The 19,699-nt window shown below is 33.7% G+C and overlaps 2 protein-coding genes across 3 annotated transcripts in view; one reads left to right on the top strand and one right to left on the bottom strand.

The window, feature by feature from the left end:
• Nucleotides 1–19,699, bottom strand: part of Rh4 (Rhodopsin 4) — a 105,994-nt gene that overhangs the window by 60,143 nt on the left and 26,152 nt on the right. The gene's annotated exons all lie outside the window — the stretch shown is intronic.
• On the top strand, nt 6,582–9,345 carry LOC137251985 (E3 ubiquitin-protein ligase sina). The gene has a single exon (XM_067787100.1). The coding sequence runs from the start codon at nt 7,653–7,655 to the stop codon at nt 8,571–8,573; it is 921 nt and encodes a 306-aa protein (XP_067643201.1). The 5' UTR covers nt 6,582–7,652; the 3' UTR covers nt 8,574–9,345.

Genomic DNA, 19,699 nt, shown 5'->3' with positions numbered 1-19,699 from the left:
ATTGAGCCGTTTATTTTGAAAGTGGCATAAGTCATTTCATGTCGTTTAGGTTCAGTGATAATTTGTTTGTATCTCTCCTCGCCTCCAGTTTGTTAGAGTCCAATATCCAAAAGATGCAATTCTTATTATTATTTTATAATTGTAGAACCATCTATATATGCATTCGTTCAAAAATAACAATGCATTTAAGACCATGAGTTGGAAATGACTTATGCCACTTTCAAAATAAACGGCTCAATTACATTACAGCATTCTTGAATTCAATTCTGCTGGCATTTCCTTTTGTGTCTTCTATTCCCCTTTACATTTGCCAATTCCTCTTAAAAGAAAGCGTGAAATAAAACACGGAATACAACAAGAATTAGCAACAAAAATTTTAAGAACTGCTTGGTACGGGCGCTGCTGAACTACTTCCCTCCTTTATCACCCTCTTAGTCTATGTCATGATCGACTTGAGTTCAATGATTTCGTAATGTAAAAGAGACTTACACTTTGCAGGTCCATGTACAATGGCTCAACATTCTTGTTCACTTCTTTCCTATGGAAAACTATACTAAACTCCCTTTATTTATGCTGACTTTGCGAAGACAAACCTAAATTTGATTTAACCGGATTATCATTGAATGTCCTGCATACTTATTATATCGAGGTTAGAGATATCCCTATTCGACCCCAGCGGGTTAGGGGGTCAGAATATTCCCGCGGTAGGTATGCCTGTCGTAAGAGGCGACTAAAATACCAGATTCAAGGGGCTGTGTAGCGCAACCCTTCAGGTTGCCAGCGCAATATATAGCTTCTCCAAACCCAATTGTCAACCTCACCTATCCGCGGCGAATCCTGTTTCACTAACAGACGAGGCTCTGGCGACCCCAAGCTCCTCATGGAACTTGGGGGTGGGGAGGGAGGGAATGGCCTGAAGGTTTAATGTGGCCACATAAAACGTTCCCGAAATGGTCGGACTAGCACCTTAATGGTGCTGTGGTACCGGAGCGTACCGGATCTGTATCCGGCAAAGGACCATTACATCGATAACACTCCCCAAAGCCTTCGGGGAGCAACCTTATCGCTACAACAACAACATATCCCTATTCGGTTTCGGGTCTATTAAATTAAACGGCTTTAACGGTTAGGGCCACCTAACATTTAAGGCTTGCGTCACATCTGTCTTAATGCAAACAACTTTTCTTTACAACATTCTTACAAACTATATAAACTATTCTACATGAATACGAGTGTATGAGTGGATAGCCTTGTTGCTTTTTTTGCTTTAAGGAGCCCAAATCCGCTTTAACTACTTATTCGCTTATGTTTGCGAGATCTAAATAATTTTTTAAGAACGAAATTAAGTAAATTTTCTTTAAATAAGTATGTTCATGTTCAATTATAAGATTGTGCACTCAATTTTAAATTGACGGCTGATAAAAAACAGCGAATTTTTACAAAACGTTTGCTAATAACTTTTAAATAGAATTGAATGATGATTATCCGCCACCGGATTATGATCAAAACGCGTTTTCAGGTACTATTTTGACAATTTTTGTGCTATTGTAAGAGTTTAGGTCAAGTAAAAAATTACCGTTTTTTTATACGTGGGGTCAAGTAACCACGGTTGTAAGGAACAGGGTGAACTTTTAAAATTTCTTCATAGCGCCAATCAATATCTTTTTTTCATGCGGATACCCTGTCCATGCTTATTTTAGCTGAAAACTGTGTTTAATATGTCTATGACAGACCAAAATTTTAAATCCCATTTTTAATTTAGGCAAGATTTGAACCAAAGAGTATTTTAGTCAGCGACTATGATTACGACCCATTATGTTTTTTTTTTTGCTTTTTTATGTCAGAGAGAGGCACATGTTCCGATGTTAGTTAAAACTTTCTCAGATAATCAATAGGCAACTATTTATTAATACGAAATGAATTCACAACATATCTGTAAGTACACTGTAAATAGTTTGTATTGAACTAGGGGGTCGATTTTTTTTTTTAAATTTCCCTAAAAGCTGAGTTTGACGGTTTAGAAATATATTGTAATGCATCAAAAAACAGAACAATTGTCATCTGTGGACTTAGCCAGTTTTTAAAAATGTGTTTCGAGCATCACTCCTCTTTTCAAATGCCTCAGCGAAAAATACACACATATGTATGTTGACTTGTTGAGCTTTTAGACTCAGTGACTACCACACCAAGCAAGTTTGTCCAGGAATTTCAGTACAAATTCGGGAAATTTTGCACTTCATTTTTGAGTAACTTCCCGTGTGGCTAGTCCTGAAGCTTGTAACATATTTCAGAACCCGATAACAATGCAATATGAAAAAATCTTTCGCTGGGATCGGTTTCTAATGTCGTTTTCTTTTCTAAAAAAAAAAATACGCCCTGTTGTTTCTTCCCTCTCTCTCTTAAGCCTATGTGCTCCTTTCACAAAATAGTTTCCACTGAATAAGAAAAGCGCTAGGTGATCTAGTTTAAAAGAAAGAGTTTAGGAGTGCAACATGAGTCTTATAATTTTTTCAAGAAAAGAAAACTTTCATATCAAGCGGACGAATCTTGCCTTCAACTTTCAAGATACTTCTCATTGAGCTACAAACTTGAAACCTCAGAGAGCTTGACAGGACGACGTGTTATCCATTTAATATTGAAAGGCTAACGGTTTGTTATTGGGGACAAACGTTATCGACGCTTTATGGCCGTGTTTACATGTCTTTTGGATGATTTATCGGTTTGTTATACATTTGCTATCAAAAAATATCGATTTGTTATCGAAAAGCTATCGATTTGTTATCCAACAATTTATTGATTTTTTATAGAAAAGTGATCAGTTTGTTAGTGGACTGTTAGCGATTTGTTATGAAACTGAAAACTTTTCAAAAACGAGGATACCGCTACGATAACAAGGCGATAACTCGTTGGTAACACTTCGATTAGAAGCAGGTAAATTATCTATAAAAAATTAATGCAAGGCGCGATAAAATTCGAAGAGATTTGAGGCCGACCTTCTCTTGTAATTTTCTATAACAAACCGATAAGTTTTCGGTTACAAATCGATTTTTCGAAAAAAATTTGATTAATTTTCGATAATTTTTCAGCAATGAAACAATAAATTTTCAATAATGAACTGATAGAAATTCGATAATAAGCCGATAACATTTCGATACTTCGCCAATAGTACGCATAACTCTACGATAATAAGGCGGTAACATGCCGATAACAACCTGACAATAATAACAGCTCATACTTTTCGTACTTATAAATTAATTTTTCCGAACCCTGCCAAAATTATTCCAAAATTATATATATAAAAATCAAATTCTGTGTGTGTGTGTGTGTGTTCGCTATGGAAACGTATTTCCCACACTTCAATCATCACCAAATTGTTGCTATAGGTTCCTTCGATCAACACGAATGTTTTAGGCTAAAAATAATTTTGATATATATAAAAGGGGCGCGGCACCTCCCATATAAATTGAATCTTTGGTACTGCATAACTCTGTAGGTATACATGCCGGAATATTGAAATTCAGGAAGGAGTTATATGAAGTCAATTCCTAAGACCACCAAGAAAATGTGGAATTAGGAAAAAGGGGGCGTGGTACCTCCCATACAAATGGAATATATCATACTGCATATCTCTGGATGTGGCACCTGCATTGTTGAGTTTGACTGTTATTCCCTTTGGACGTTTAGTACGATCAAGACGAATGTTTTTCATATTTCAGAATTAAGAATTTTAAATAAATTTTTTTTGTTGTTATGCGAACGAGCAATCTTAGCTCCCACAAATGATCATGTTAACAATGATCGCATTCAAAACCAAATTCCTGGTGAAGTGACGAAATATAAATCGATCGACACAGTTACAGATGAAGATCAAATTGTGAATTATCCAATTGAATTACTAACCCCTTTAACCACCAATCATGCTTCTTCGGAATTTAGACCCACCAAAATTGTGCAATGGAACCAGACTTTGCGTTAAGAAATTAATGCCGAATGTAATCGAAGCAACGAAGGACAATCGCTTACTGTTACAGGATTAAATTTAGAGAGTCCAGATTTTCCCATGGCCAGCTATATGTTTCTTGCTCTAGAGTTGGAACACCAAAAAATTTGTTTATCTTTGCATTGAACGAAAAAATCAAAATCAAAATCTGTGTAGCGATTTACATTACAATAAGATACAATAATAAAATGTTTTAAACGAAAATTTCACCAAATATGCGTAGGTACATATAATTCAATTCCATTTACAGAATAATAAACTAAATTATCAACAAACAAAACAGAAAAAATTACGCAACATTCATTCGATCTCGGGCGTTACAACGTACGCCGGGTAAAGTTAGTAGTCCATAATTAGTCGTTAATATAATCCGGAAACTATCTCGAAATGGCTTTGGGATGACCCCAAGATGATATCAAATAGGCTCGAAATAATATCAAAACACATTCTCAATGATTTCGAAATACTACCTAGAACAATCCCGAAAAAATCCAGAATAATCCCGAAATGATCCCAAAATAGTCTCGGAATGATATCAACATTTCTAAAACAAGCATCAAAATGATGCCAAAGTTATCCCCAAACGGCCAGAAATGATTCCTGCATGAACCCAAATATATGCGATCGGGCGTAGTATGATTTTTCTAGTTAAAATTTTGAAAACAACAATTATTTACCGACCCTTATAATAAGATAATAGCTGTTGTTTTACAAATATATATGTATATACATATACACCTAAGCATTATATGGACTGGTAAGTGCATAACTTTATCTACCCTTATGGAATTGTTCAGCAGAAAACTAGTTATGCTAAATTTCAGAATGCATTATACTCAGTTGCAACTGAAATGTGTGTGTCCATTTTATCTCTACACAATTCTCCACTTCTATGACCAAAAAGTGTATGTGTGCACGATTCATCGCAACCGATTCAGCTATAGGTTATACACTATGCCCAACAGAGGTGCGTGTCTCCGCTACTCACACCAACACGTTTTTTAGCTTGTTATTTGACCACTGCCGCGAGTCTTCAATAATTGCCTCTATATGGGTCTCCTAAGCATTATCTAAGTGGTAAGCGTTTTTTACCCGCAGATGTAATTGTATATACATGTAGAAGAAAAAGAACGGCTAATGTCAATTTTAACAGAGCAAATGAGCGATATAAACTTCCGAAACTTATTTCCGTCGCAAAATAACAGTTATAAAAAAAAATTTTGCCAAAAAAAATCACACTAAATGATCTCAGTGATAGTGTGAAAACATTTGAAAATAAAAATTAATCACAGCGAAAAACCTGAACAAAATCAAAAATAAAGATATTTTACTGAGAAAGCCCTTTTCTCTTCTTGAAAATCGGTTGTTATCCGTGATAAACCGAATTGCCTTTTCTGGTTAACTGTTAAATGCAATCTTTGGTTTATAGGCATACATATAAGTTAATCTCTTTTCGAAGCTTATAGCTATATTCCTAATTATCACTAGCAACTTGGTGCTTCCTATAGGGACCTAGTCACACAAGCTTGGGGATGGGATACAGTCACCACATATGTGACGCATATACTTATCAGTAAACGAGAAGTCGGATACCTAGCCCATTAGCGTGAGAGTAGCCATAGAGCTCACGTAGCGCGCATACCCGAAGTAATGCTAAACGCGGTCCCTGGTACGGGGATTTGCGCGGGCCGTGGGAGGTTAGGTTTTAGAAGAAGAAGGGGAAGAAGGGAGTCCTACACTCGGAGAGTCTCGCAGTGAGGCTTAAATATCCCGGTTAGTGCATAAAGCATTTCCTCCTTCCACGAAACACACAAAAAAAAAGGAGCATTTTTAGACAGGCTCTTTCCTGTACAATAGGTTAGGCTGAACTGGCCGACTGAATGAGTCCGTAGTATTACCAGAAGTTTGTTAAACGACCAAACTGAAAACCCCTATCTAAAATTGGACCTATGTTATGAAATAGCTCCCACCTCTTGGCAAATACTAGAAGCTTTCTAGAACAACTTGCTGCTTCTAGATCTGATAGCTGTATCAATCCTAATAGCTGCAGTCTTAGCCTGGCAAGCGCAGGGCGCGAGTACAAACGTTTTCTTCTCCGACCCGCACTTCCTACATCTGCTATCACTGACAAAGCATAATTTAAAGGCATGTGACGCCAGAAGGCAGTGTCCAATCAGAATACCCGTCATGGGTCTACAATCCTGTACAATAAATTTTCGATAAAATAAATCGATTATTTTTCAGCAACAAAAACGTATACACATAATGTTAATTCTCAGCCGCAAACGAGTTCATGTATGACATACAGGCTTAACAGAGAGCAGCTCAATTGACTTGACCTTTTAGGGCGTTGTGTAAGCGAGCAATTAATGTTAATGGTTGGCTCTATACGCCGGCGCTTGCAACATTGCTTTGCGTCTACTGCGTGAAATAAAAAAGGGCGTGGATTAGTGTTTTAAGTAATTACATATTTTTATGCAAAGAAAAGTTACAAATGTTGTATGTTTGTTAAATTTTTTGATAAAAAAAAATATTTATACAAAAATTAACAAATTTTTCTTTTCTTTAATTGCAGCTCAGCACCAGCAGCCACAACATCAGCCACTGCAATTTAAGACCACAAAACAGAATAATTATTAGAGCCAAAGCAAGTGGAACAAAGACCCCGGCAGATTTTTACGTTAGCACCACCAGTGAACTGGCAAACGCAAAGTTTTCACATTTCTTACGTAAAAACAAACGTCAATTTGATTGCAACAACAATACCGTTAATAACAACAAATTGGACAAACTGCAGAACGATTTAAATTATAGCAACAGTAGTTATAGTAACAGCAACAATAACAACAACAACACAAACATTAGTGAAAACAACGGTGGTAACAACAGCAACAACAACAATCCGTGCGCACAACAGCAACACATTTTGGATCGCTTACATTTTTTGCAACAACATTTTCATATACAACAACAACAACATTTGCTTCTAGAACAACAATACCTCAATCAGTTACATCATTTGCAACATTTACGCCAACAACACTACGATTATTATCAACAACAACGCTATCGCTTGTCCGCGCCGTCAGCAACGTTGCTGCCAGTGTTGCCGCGTCTACAATTGCAAGTGCAACACGAACCACAACAACAACAGCTAGTACAACCTGTGCAGGCGTTACAGCAGCAACAACAACAAACATCAACAACATCTATAACGCTGGTGCCGTCACAGCAGCAACAACAACATCATCAACATCAACACCAACATCAGCAGCCTCTGACGGCATCAACGACAACACCAACGCCGCCGCCGCCGCTGCCGCCATCAACCACAACATCCTTAACATTGTTGTGCCAGGAAAACGACAACAACATTGCTGCTGCTTCCAACAACAGCCTCACTTCTCATACAAATACTGCTACACATACAGCTGTCGCCGTCATCGCCGCCTCTGGTACACCGCCAACGACAATCTCATCCGCCTGCAACGCAACAACAGGAACACACAATCCGGTAGCATTGTCACAACTGCCATCAACTCATACACCACAAACGCAAACACATTCACATCCAGCACCACCACCACACACGCAGCTGCAGCCATTAGCGCAACAGCAGCAACAAACATTCAACCTGTTACAACAAACACAAATGTCCAATAAGTTAAACCCAAAACGCCGTGAAGGTCCGATCCCAACCGGTACCGGCACACCATCAACAGTCGGTGGTAGTGGTGGTAATACATCCTCAACAGCGAATACATCATCTTCATCCAGTTCATCGATATCGTCCGCCGGTGGCGGTGATGGTGGTATGTCTGCCGATTTAACTTCTTTATTTGAATGTCCGGTGTGCTTCGATTATGTACTGCCACCAATATTACAATGTTCGAGTGGACATTTGGTATGCGTATCATGTCGCTCCAAACTTACCTGCTGTCCAACATGTCGCGGCCCCCTTGCCAATATACGCAATTTGGCTATGGAAAAAGTCGCCTCCAATGTAAAATTCCCATGTAAACACTCAGGTTATGGCTGTACAGCATCGCTGGTATATACGGAGAAAACAGAACATGAAGAAACATGTGAATGTCGACCATATTTGTGTCCATGTCCGGGTGCATCATGTAAATGGCAAGGACCATTAGATTTAGTTATGCAACATTTAATGATGTCACATAAAAGCATTACTACATTACAAGGTGAGGATATTGTATTCCTTGCAACCGATATAAATCTACCTGGTGCTGTAGATTGGGTTATGATGCAGTCATGCTTTGGGCATCATTTTATGTTGGTGCTGGAGAAGCAAGAGAAATTTGATGGACATCAACAATTCTTCGCCATTGTTCAGCTGATTGGCTCACGTAAAGAAGCCGAAAATTTTGTTTATCGTTTGGAATTGAATGGTAATCGTCGACGCCTCACATGGGAAGCAATGCCACGTTCTATACACGAAGGTGTCGCATCGGCTATACACAACTCGGATTGTCTGGTATTTGATACATCGATTGCACAATTATTTGCGGATAATGGAAATCTTGGTATAAATGTAACAATTTCAATTGTATAAAATTAAGCGAAATGATAAGCAAGGGCTTACCAATACTAAATTTTAAGTTATGAAGAATGCATATACATACATACAAACGCATAAAATTCATATAGACTCAAATAAAAAGAGCAATGAGACATAAGACAAGCACAAGGAATGTAATTTGTAGAAAGTCTAACTGGGTGCTATGTAAGGAGGAATAAAGGGGTTCATGAAAGTGGCAAATCACGAGCATTAGGGTATACCGCAAACCATACGGTTGTGAAGGCGAAAAGAGCAGCATCACAGTTTACAAGCTATTTTATTTTATTTATTTTCGATAATTCTTAGAAAAATTTAAAGGATTCAAAAAAGTTCGGAGATTCAAAAAAATTCGAATATAAAAAAAGTTTAATTCTTGCTGCGACTTTTTATAAACATTTGGTGTAGCAGTTTTAGGTAACGCAAATGTTTACATCAATTTCATAAACGTTTTTTAAAAAACCAAAAAAGACCCAAAAGTTTAAAAATTATCAGGAAAATTCACCAAATTTTGACTTATAGAAAACTTAAATGAATTTTAAAATAAAAACTATGCAAACGAAAAAACTCAAAAATTCTACTATTTCAAATTTTCAAAACGTTTACTTTGAGTTTATAGAAAACTTTAATGAATTTTATAATGGAAATTAGATTAAATAATTTCAAGAAAGTTTTTGAGAAAATTGGCAAACTTAAAATTTTCATGGAAATTTCAAAATTTCTACTTCGAATTTTCAGAAAACTGCAATGAATTGTTTAACGTAAATTTTGTCAACGAATATCAAAAAAGTTTTCTAAAGAGTCGAAAATTCAAATGCTTAAACAATATAAATATTAAAAAAAAATTATTTGTATCTTCAGAAAACTAAAATGAATTGAATAACGAAAATTTTGGAAACCAATTGTGTTCGAAAAATTCTAAAGTTAGAGTCAATAAAAATTTTATGAAGATATTGAAACGTTTACTTCGAATTTTCGGAAACCTTGAATAAGTTGTGTAACGCAATTATGTAAACAAATTTTAAAAATGTTTTCGAAAAAATTCAAATGATTAAAAATTATCTTGAAAATTTCAAAATTTTTACTTCGAATTTTTATAAATTTTTAATGAATTGGAAAATTATATAAAACAATTCCAAAAACATTTTCGGGAAAAATTTTAAAGTTCAATTATTTAAAAATTTCCACTTCGCGTTTTCAGAAAACTTCAATGAATAGTAAATCGAAAATTGTGCTAACAAAAAAAAAAAAAAAAAAATCGTAAATTCAAATGTTTTAAAATTTTCATAATAATTTCAAAATTTCTATTTCGAGTTTTCAAAAATTTTAATAAAAACCAATCCGAAAAACGTTTTCGAAAATCCATATTTCTTAATTTTTATTTTCAGGAAACTAAAAAAAATTGTGAAACAAAAATTTAGCAAATAAAATTTTTATGAAAGCTTAGTTGTAATATTTTACTTAGCTTTTTCAGAAACTGTTTATGTATACAGTTCTGCAAGCTATTAATCTAAAGTAGAGCTTACGATTTCTTCTCGAACACAAGCGAGATTTTCGAGACCCGAGGAGAAATCGAGAACTCGACTTCTCGCGAGATTCTCGAATCTCGAATTACTCGTAAGGCTCGCGAGGTTCTCGAATCTGGAATTTCTCGTAAGCTTCGCTAGATTCGCGAATCTCGAATTACTCGTAATACTCGCGATCTTCTCGACTTTCAATTCAGTCGCTGCATTGGCAATATTCTATACATTTCTTGTGGTTTTGCGGACATTTTGGCTTGTGCTCCAGAAGAAATCGCGAGCTCTATATAAAACAGCCAATGAATCGATTAAGTGGAATGTCGAGAAGCTCGCGAGCCTTACGAGTAATTAGAGATTCGAGAATCTCACGAGCCTTACGAGTAATTCGAGATTCGTGAATCTCGCGAGAAATCTCTCCTCGAACATGTTCGAGAAATCGTAAGCTCTAATCTAAAGTGGTACAGCTCGCGTCTCGCGACCATTTTTTTCGAAAGGTGTTTGAGACTCTTTCTCACAAAGGGTGCATAATGTAATTTTGTAATGTAAGGAAATCTAGGACATCCATGCAAGTTTTTAGAAACTTCAGGTGTAATTTGATAAAAACAATTATTGATTTAGAAAACTGCATATTTCAAAAGTTTATTAAAATTTGAATTAAACATTTTTAAAATTCAATGAGTTAATTTTTGTTTTCAAAAACTTCAACTCGTTTCATTTTTGGTTTACAATTTATTTAAGCTTTCTTAAAATTTGAATTTAAAATTTAGACAATTTTAAGACCTTCGCAAATTTCCGAATTTTTTCGAAAACTTTTTTTAAATTGGTTTACACAATTTTCAATATAAAATTTATAAAGTTCTATGAATGTATCAAGTAAAAATTTAAAAACTTTTATAATTTTTTAAACCACTTGAGTTTTTAAATTTACTCGAAAACGTTTTTGAAATTGGATAAGATATGAATCTTTAGTTTTCGCTACACAATTAATTTCAGTGTTCTGAAAATCCTGAGTTTTTATTTAATTCATAACAAACTTAAATACGTGAATTTTTCAAAAACCATTTTTAAATTGTTTAACATATTTTTTTTTTTTCAATTAATTCAAGCTTTCTAAAGATACGAAGTAAAATTTTTGAAAATTTCATGGAAATTTTTAAACACTTCGCGAACTTTTTCAAAAGCTTTTTTGAAATTTTTTTCAAAGCCTTCGTTATTTGGTTCATTCATTAATTTTCTTAAATTAACGAAAATAATTGAAAGAAAGTAAACTGACAAAATGTGTCAAAAATGTTTGTATGTATAGTAGACTGGGTAAAAAAACAAAACCTTTCCGAGGACATTTCTTAATTTTTCTGGATTTTTCCAAAAACAGCGGAAATGACTTATTTTAACGTAACTTTATTATTTGACATCCAATTTTCAAAATTTATATGCCATTATTTTAATCTCCCGCTTATATCCTTTTTAGCACTAAAGCAGCTTTCACATGTTTTGGTTGTTAATCGTTTTCTTGTCCGTGAAATTATGATACTTGTTTCATCAAAATATGAAGTAGAAACAACGGCAAACTTCGAAAGCAGTCAAGGGCAAGAGCTTCTCGAACCAAAATAAAATAATGATAAACCAATTTCGAAAATCGAATGCCCATAAATAAAAAGTTTGATAAAAAATTATTTTAGTGTTGGGAAGATGAAGAAAAGTTCCAAAACCCTCTCAATATAAACTTTAAACTTCGAATAAGGTGCTCAACTCAGTCTTATGTGTTGTGGTAGATTGGTTCCTTGCGCTCCTAACAAGCAAAATTTCATTAACAGTAAAGTTTTACGGATTGCAGCAGTTCTCAGTGCACGAGCCTTCTTCTCCAGTATGTCCCTATATGAACATACGAAATCGCAGTAGTGCTAGAGATCATCGTTTGAATAATACGAGAGTATGCCCTTGTGATTATGGGATAAGAGAGTTATCCCTCTCTCTGTCCTTTGGTACATATCGGCTACTAAGTGAAGATCGAGTCTAACTCGGCGGCAATGTCGAAAACGTCTTATCTCTGAAATTTCTTTTCGATACCTGATCGTATAACACCATACTGGCCCTCGGCTGCTGTTTGGAAAACGAGCCATCTCGTAAAATTTTTGAAAAACGTCATATCTCAGTATTTTTTTTAAAGATCGCCTAATCTCAGAACTTGCTTCCAAAACGCCCTATCTCAGAATTTGTTTCTTAATCGCCTTATCTGAGCAAAAATTTAATATATTTTGACGTTAGATAAGGCGTTTATAAAAAAATTCTGAGACGGAGTTTTAGAAACAAATCATGAGTTAGGAAGTTTTTGAAAATATTCTAAGATAGGGTGTTTTGAACTGGCTGCCGAGACGGGGTGATATTCCACTCAGCAGCCATATGTTTTGTGAGAAGAATCACAGAAAAGCTCCCATCCAAAAACAGTTTTGGAGTATTACTCACGGCAATCTTCGCAGTGAATAGTGAAGGACTACTTTACGTCTCTGGTTTAGGATAGTTTTCACCATCTTCAGTTAGTCTCTTCTGAGAGAAACAAGTTTTTTTATTGTATACTAGTTACAATTTTATTAGTTGTTTTGTTTTCAATTCGTACATTCTTCGTTAAGCGCCGTCGTTGTCATCTTTCATTATCGAGACTTTCTTCTTCTACATGCTGACAAGACATCGACTTTCAGTTAACTACTAGGCAAAAGTATAAACAGCTGTTTTGTTGATTTTCACGTTTTCAAAATAGATTTCTCTACAATATCTTAACAATTATCAAATTAACTGGCGTTTGGTCACCCTGTGTTAGTGAAAGCGAAAATGTCAAATGAAGCTATCTGAAGGATTGCTACCCTACAGTGAATTTGTAACTTAAGTAGAGAGGTTGAAAACGGTCGACGAAGAATCTATAATTTCTTTAAATTTTTTGTTTTGTATTTATTTTCCAAAACAGTGCACTAACTAAAATAATTATTTCACTGTAATGTGTGTATTGTAATAAGGGAAGAGAAAAAGGTTTAATACTGCCACAACAAAAAAGCAGAGAAGTTAAAGATAATCCGAACTTATATGGCTAAACATGGCCGAAGTATGTATGTATCATAGATGTTAAGTAATGAATAGATAATGCTAATGATTGCTAATTAACCTTCATTTACGGAATTCTCTAATTCAATAAATAATTAGAATTAGTTCAACTAATTCCCATTAGATAATTGAAATTTTTATTCTAATGATAAATCTAATTGCAATTAGTTGCCATTAGCAAAAAAAATTGGTTTACTTTTACAATTAGAAATCTAATTGACTTCTGCTAATGCAATTAGATATTCAATTAGCTCGAATTGGAATCAATTATTTTGATAAAAACAAATTTTTTTTAAAGAATTATTGAAGTGAACGAATAATGATGTAAATAAATATAAATAACTGATTCTAATTCGAGCTAATTATCTAATGAGAATTAGTTGAACTATTTCTAATTATTTAATGAATTAGAGAATATAAACCAATTGCATCAATTGCTAATTCTAATTGGAATTTAACATATATGGTATGTATACTAGACTGGGTCGATTTATTAACCCATATCGCGCCATCGATTTTTCGATAGGATTTGGGCTCAGGAAAAAAAGTTCCACTACGCATACCCAAAAAAAATAGTTTTCGAGCCTGCGAAATTAAAGTTTTTGACTTTTTTCGACTTTGATTTTTAAAGTTTTTTTCATGACCTACTAAAAAAATTTTCATTTGATTGCAAAATTTTCATGTATTTATACTAGACTGGGTCGATTTATTAACCGATATCGCGCCATCGATTTTTCGATAGGATTTGGGCTTAGGAAAAAAAAAGTTCCACTACGCCTACCCAAAAAAATAATTGTCGAGCCTGCGAAATTAAAGTTTTTGACTTTTTTCGACTTTGATTTTTAAGGTTTTTTTCATGACCTAAAAAATTTTCATTTGATTGTAAAATTTTGATGTATCTATACTAGACTGGGTCGATTTATTAACCGATATCGTGCCATCGATTTTTCGATAGGATTTGGGCTCAGGAAAAAAAGTTCCACTACGCATACCCAAAAAAAATAATTTTCGAGCCTGCGAAATTAAAGTTTTTGACTTTTTTCGACTTTGATTTTTAAGGTTTTTTTCATGACCTACTAAAAAAATTTTAATTTGATTGTAATATTTTCAATATACCCTGTCCGACCCAAAAATGTCCGCTAAAAACGTTGTCGATAACAGTTTTTTGAAAAAAAAAAAAAACGTTTTTAGCGAACATTTTTGGGTCGGACAGGGTATACTGAAAATTTTACAATCAAATGAAAATTTTTTTAGTAGGTCATGAAAAAACCTTAAAAAGCAAAGTCGAAAAAAAGTCAAAAAAATTAAGCTTCGCAGGCACGAAAATAATTTTTTTGTTTATGCTTAGTGGAACTTTTTTTCTGAGCCCAAATCCAATCGAAAAAATGATGGCGCGATATCGGTTAACTTTCGTCCATACAAATCCACCCACCCAAATGTATACTCGTTGTCTATGAAAACTTTGAGTTTAAAAAAACATAAAGACACCAAAGTAGGGGTAAATAAATATAGTTTAAAAACTAAAAAACACGCAAATATTGTGCCGTTTTAGTATCTACGATTCACATAGATATTTGATGTTGATAGCACCGTAGCACAGAGGCTCGTGCTTCCGCTATTAATCACAACTCGTTTTGTAGCGAGTTATTTAACTACGCGAGTCTTCAATAATTGCCGCTAGATGGGTCTAACTCTCCTTTGCGCGCCTAGCCTAGAAAAGTTACCAACAAGCATACATACAAGTAAACCTAATATAAGCGTGTTAAAAAAAAGAACAGGTGCAAAAAGTTGAAAGTATGTACATAAATACTGTTATTTCGCACACCTGCAGCAGCGAACAGAAAATTAGCAGTGGCATTTTTGTTATCAAATTTCGTTAATTAAGTTCATTTTTATTTTCGCTATTTTAAGAAAAAACTTTTTTGAATTTCCTAATTAAAGCTATGGAAGACAGTTGGAAGACTCGAAAAACATTACGAAAGTTTTAATTCGATTTTTTTGATTATGTATCCCAATCAGTTTTAGTCCAACAAAGTACAAGGTCTCTCAAACCTCGCACTGATTACAATTTTTTTTTTTCGCAGGATGTTTCAGATTTTCCTGCATACAAAGTGCGAAACAATTTTTTATTTACAAGAAAATTATCAAAAATTAACGCGAATTTCGAGAGATCTATAACTTGTTCTTTGCTCTACTAAAATTGATTGGGCTACAAAACTGCATACTCAAAAAATTCAGAAAGCTCTAAAAAAAATTTTTCGAAATTTTATAGTATTTTAAAATTTTTTCGAAAACATTTTCGAGATTGGTTTGTATGGTTTTAGTTACCAAATTCATGGAAATCTTTTCTTAAATTATCGAAAATATTAAAACAAGAATTTAATTTGACGAAATTTGATAAAAATTAGCACTGCTATTTTCGTGTTCGCTGCTGCGATATGAAGTCGGGGCGAGAATTTCATAGTTGCTGAATTTTTCCAGCAGGTTATTGTCATACACCAAACTTTTGTTTTGTTCCAGAACTATACCATATTGACGGCTGTGTGGACGATCAGTCTATCTCAGTTGCCGGAGTGTAAACTCTTTATTGCCCACGACTTTGGTGCGCGGTAGTTCTAACCCTGAATAAGGACATTTTTTAAACACAAATTTTGTAGAATTTTTACTAGCATGGAGTAGTATTTTGAAATGGTTTTCGAGATATCAATTTGTTCAACCAAATTCTGAGATATCTAGAGCGTATTTAGAATTAACAGTGAGAAAAAACGTTTTCGAATCAGCAGCTGGGATAAAATGGTCTTTTACACATCTGTCGTTATAGTTTTAAAGCTCACAGCAGCAAGCAACTTAGACAGAGATGCACTCGAGAGCTTCGGAAAGCTTAGTCTTTGAGCTAAGCGTAAAATTTGTATGAAAGAATAAGCAAGAAACTGAAAATATACATAAAATAAGCCAAATTTATGTATACTTAGTTATGTTCTAATTTTTTCAGTTTTTTCGCATAGGTTAGTCGATCTCTTAAATATAAATAACGGTAATGAAAATTTGAGAAAATGACTAAAGGTATAATAAGGCTGGGTGCGAGTTGACCTAAATTGTAGGTACCTAAACTAATATTCCACTGGAACTTTCCAGCACTGCAACAATTTAGGAAAAAAAAACTGTCAAAACTGTGCGAGCTCATTTGACAACTAACTGTTGTTTGTTTGTACAAAACAATATAAAACTGTAGTTTACTCAGGAACACATGCTTCTGCAGGACAGGGGCCATAGGAGGAAAAGCATCCTTAGATCACAGAACAAGAAAATGCAGCGCCTTCGCCTAATTGGGCGCTTGCTTCCATCTCAAGTTGAACACGGGTACATTGGGAATGCCCCAAATAACTAATTGTAGGGAAGCGGTACAAGCGTGGAGAACCACATACATACATAACTGCTGAATCTGAACCAGCGTTGAAGATAAGGATCTAATTTTCATTCCGCCAGCGTTAAAGCCAACATATTTAAAACCATCACTGCATCTTACAACTATTGATCGGACACCACCGCAGTCGAATCATCGTCCTCTGGTCAATAAAGTACCTATAATTAGTGCACAAGTGCATTTTATTGGCATATACATATGTAGAAATAAAAAAAATCAATTTTATTTTGTTCTTCAAATTTGACATTTCAATTTAGGTTGAAAAGTATGTTCAAAAAAATAAAATTGTTTTTCTTTTGCACTGCCTTGCCGACAGTTTCCAGTGATTTAGGTTTTTTCTCAATTTAGGTAACAATTTAGGCAAACTCGCACACAGCCAAAAAACAAATTTATATTTTAAATGCAGGTTAATATTAAAAAAATTAAAAATAATAATATTAAAAATAATAATACTAAAGATATAAACATTTAAGTAACAAATAAAATAATAAATAATAAGGTAATTCTAAAAAAAAATCGTAAGCGAAGACAAAATTACAAATAGTTTAATATAATTTTTGTTTTTAAGTTAACGCAAATCATATTTTCTAATTGTTAATATGCATACATAAACTTTTCTAGTTACAAAAAAAAAAATCTTTAATCCTATAACACGAAAAGTCAACTCTCATTTAATTCTTATTAAATGTTTTTTAACTTTTATAAACTGAGTAAACTTTAAATTACATGATTACTACATTTTTTAATTTTTATGCTATAGAATTTCGGATTAATAATACCATGGAAATAATATAAATGTCTTTTTATTAAATATTGCAATATTTTGTTTAAATTTTCAATAAATATATTAATCCACTTCGAGAAAGTAATTTCTTAAAAAAGATATACATACATATGATGGAAAGCAGCTTACATAAAATTTAAAAACAAAAAAAATTAAGTATACTTAAATTTACTTGAAAAGTAAAATCACCTCCCTTTTGTAACATTTTCACCATTTACTAAATTTTATTCTTTTTTATTAAAATGAAATTTCAGAAAATCTGTTCATAAATAGTATGTAAGCAAAAAAGATATACATACATATATAACAGCTGACAAAAAAAGATAATAATTAAATCTCGAGAGTTTAAGTACGAATTAATGGTGACTTATAACCATAAAGCCATAACCAGATAAAACAGCGGATCGAACCTACCTATCAATGTAATCGAGTTAGCGTTATGGTATGGCACCATTAATCGATTACATTGATTTCCATAAGGTTGGTTCGATCAGCTGTTTTATCTGGTTATGGCTTTATGGTTATAAGTCACCATTAATTCGCCCTTTATGTATAAATACATGTAAGTTGTCATCAGCTAAATACTTAAGTGCATAAGAACTAAATATGTAATGTTTTGGATGTAAAAAAAACATACAGACATACAAAATATAAACAATAAATAAACAATATTATATTATATATTGCAAATTCTTAAAAACTATGAATACAGTAAATATAAACATACACAACAGTAACAAAGCAAAAGCAACAACAATGTTTAAAGCATTAAAGTGATTAGTAAAATAAGAACAAAACAAAAATAAATAAATAAACTAAAGAAAAAACAAAATAAAAATTATAAAAATTAAAAATATTTATATTATGACTTATCAATTCTCAACGACCACCATTTCAAAATAATTTTTATGTCATTCGTAACATAAATTTATGAAGGAACATCCTTACAGATGCGAACACGAAAACAGGAGTAACAATTTAGATCAAACTTGGTCGATTAAATTTTTGTCGATAATTTAGGCAAAAACTTTTATGAATTTTGTAACTAAAACTATTTAAACCAATCTCAAAACGTTTTAGAAAAAATCGAAAATTTGATAAAATTTTTCCAACTTTTTAATCATGCACCGCGACCTTTATTTTGTGTTTGATCTTTCGGCCTATTACTGTATGTGTAGGCCTTTAATGTATTTAATAAAGTACATCTTCAGGTTTTTGACTCCATATCATACATTCGCAAGGAATGTGAACTGGCGTTTCACCCTCCAGCTCACAAAAGCGGCAGATTTGTGTATCGGATCGATTCAATTTACTTAGATGATATCGGCACTACAGTGTCCCGTACCCAGTGAGAGTTCGTAGGTTCCCTCTGCTTAGATTAATGTGTTTGGCTGATACTCTCGTTGCTTTGCCATGGCCAATCAATCCAGTGTTTTCTGAACTGCTTTATTTCCCAGTTACTTATGGTTCCCTAGTGTGTGCCTTTGCCAGTCCACCAAAGGGCTGCTAAAGCACCCTGCTTGGCTCTCTAGTCTCTCCCAGCTATAGCTCCCAGGTCATGTAGGACTCCAATCATGGGCGGATCCAGAGATGGACGGAAGGTTTCAAACCCAGGCGCCAAATTTCTGCCACAACGTAAAGGGCAATCTGGTAACCAATGTTCAGGGAGTGCTCAGATTATAGAGGGAAGTCGTCTACGTCTTCCTAAACGGAGGCAGCGTTGAAACACCCAGTTATGTTGATAATGCTAAACCCGATCTTCACAATAATTGCTACTGGAGCATTATACGGTTACTACGGGACAAATCGTACATATTTTCTTTTTTTAATTTTTAGGCCTTAACTAATGAAAAACTACAAGTTTTTCAGACAAAGTTTTAAGTGCATTAGGATTGTATGGTACATGTGTAAATAAAAATAGAAACCTGCTCTTGAAATATTTGTACATATGTGTGCAAAATCGCAAAAAAACATACGTTTGTACGGGAAACATGTCAGTCAGGTGAAACTTCAGCAAAACTAATAATATTAAATTAAAAAATAGGTACATTTGGTAGTAGTTGTATCAAGGTTTGTTAAAATAACAAACAAAATTTATTCGAAAAAAAAAAAATAATTAATAAAATTAAAAATAAATTGTTTTTATGGGACACGTGTGCAATTCATCTTTTCAATTTTCAATTTCCCCTATACTAGAGTAAGTGCGGGTAATGTGGTATACCTATTATATTTTCCTTTGTAAAATCATTAATTTGCATGCAATTTCAATGATAATATGATACTACAAGGGTTACAAACAAAA

This window comes from Eurosta solidaginis, chromosome 5 (genome assembly GCF_040869045.1).
Source record: "Eurosta solidaginis isolate ZX-2024a chromosome 5, ASM4086904v1, whole genome shotgun sequence".
Lineage (NCBI taxonomy): Eukaryota > Metazoa > Arthropoda > Insecta > Diptera > Tephritidae > Eurosta > Eurosta solidaginis.
Note: the sequence above shows the minus strand (reverse complement) of the source record. Positions and strands in the feature narration are given on the sequence as shown.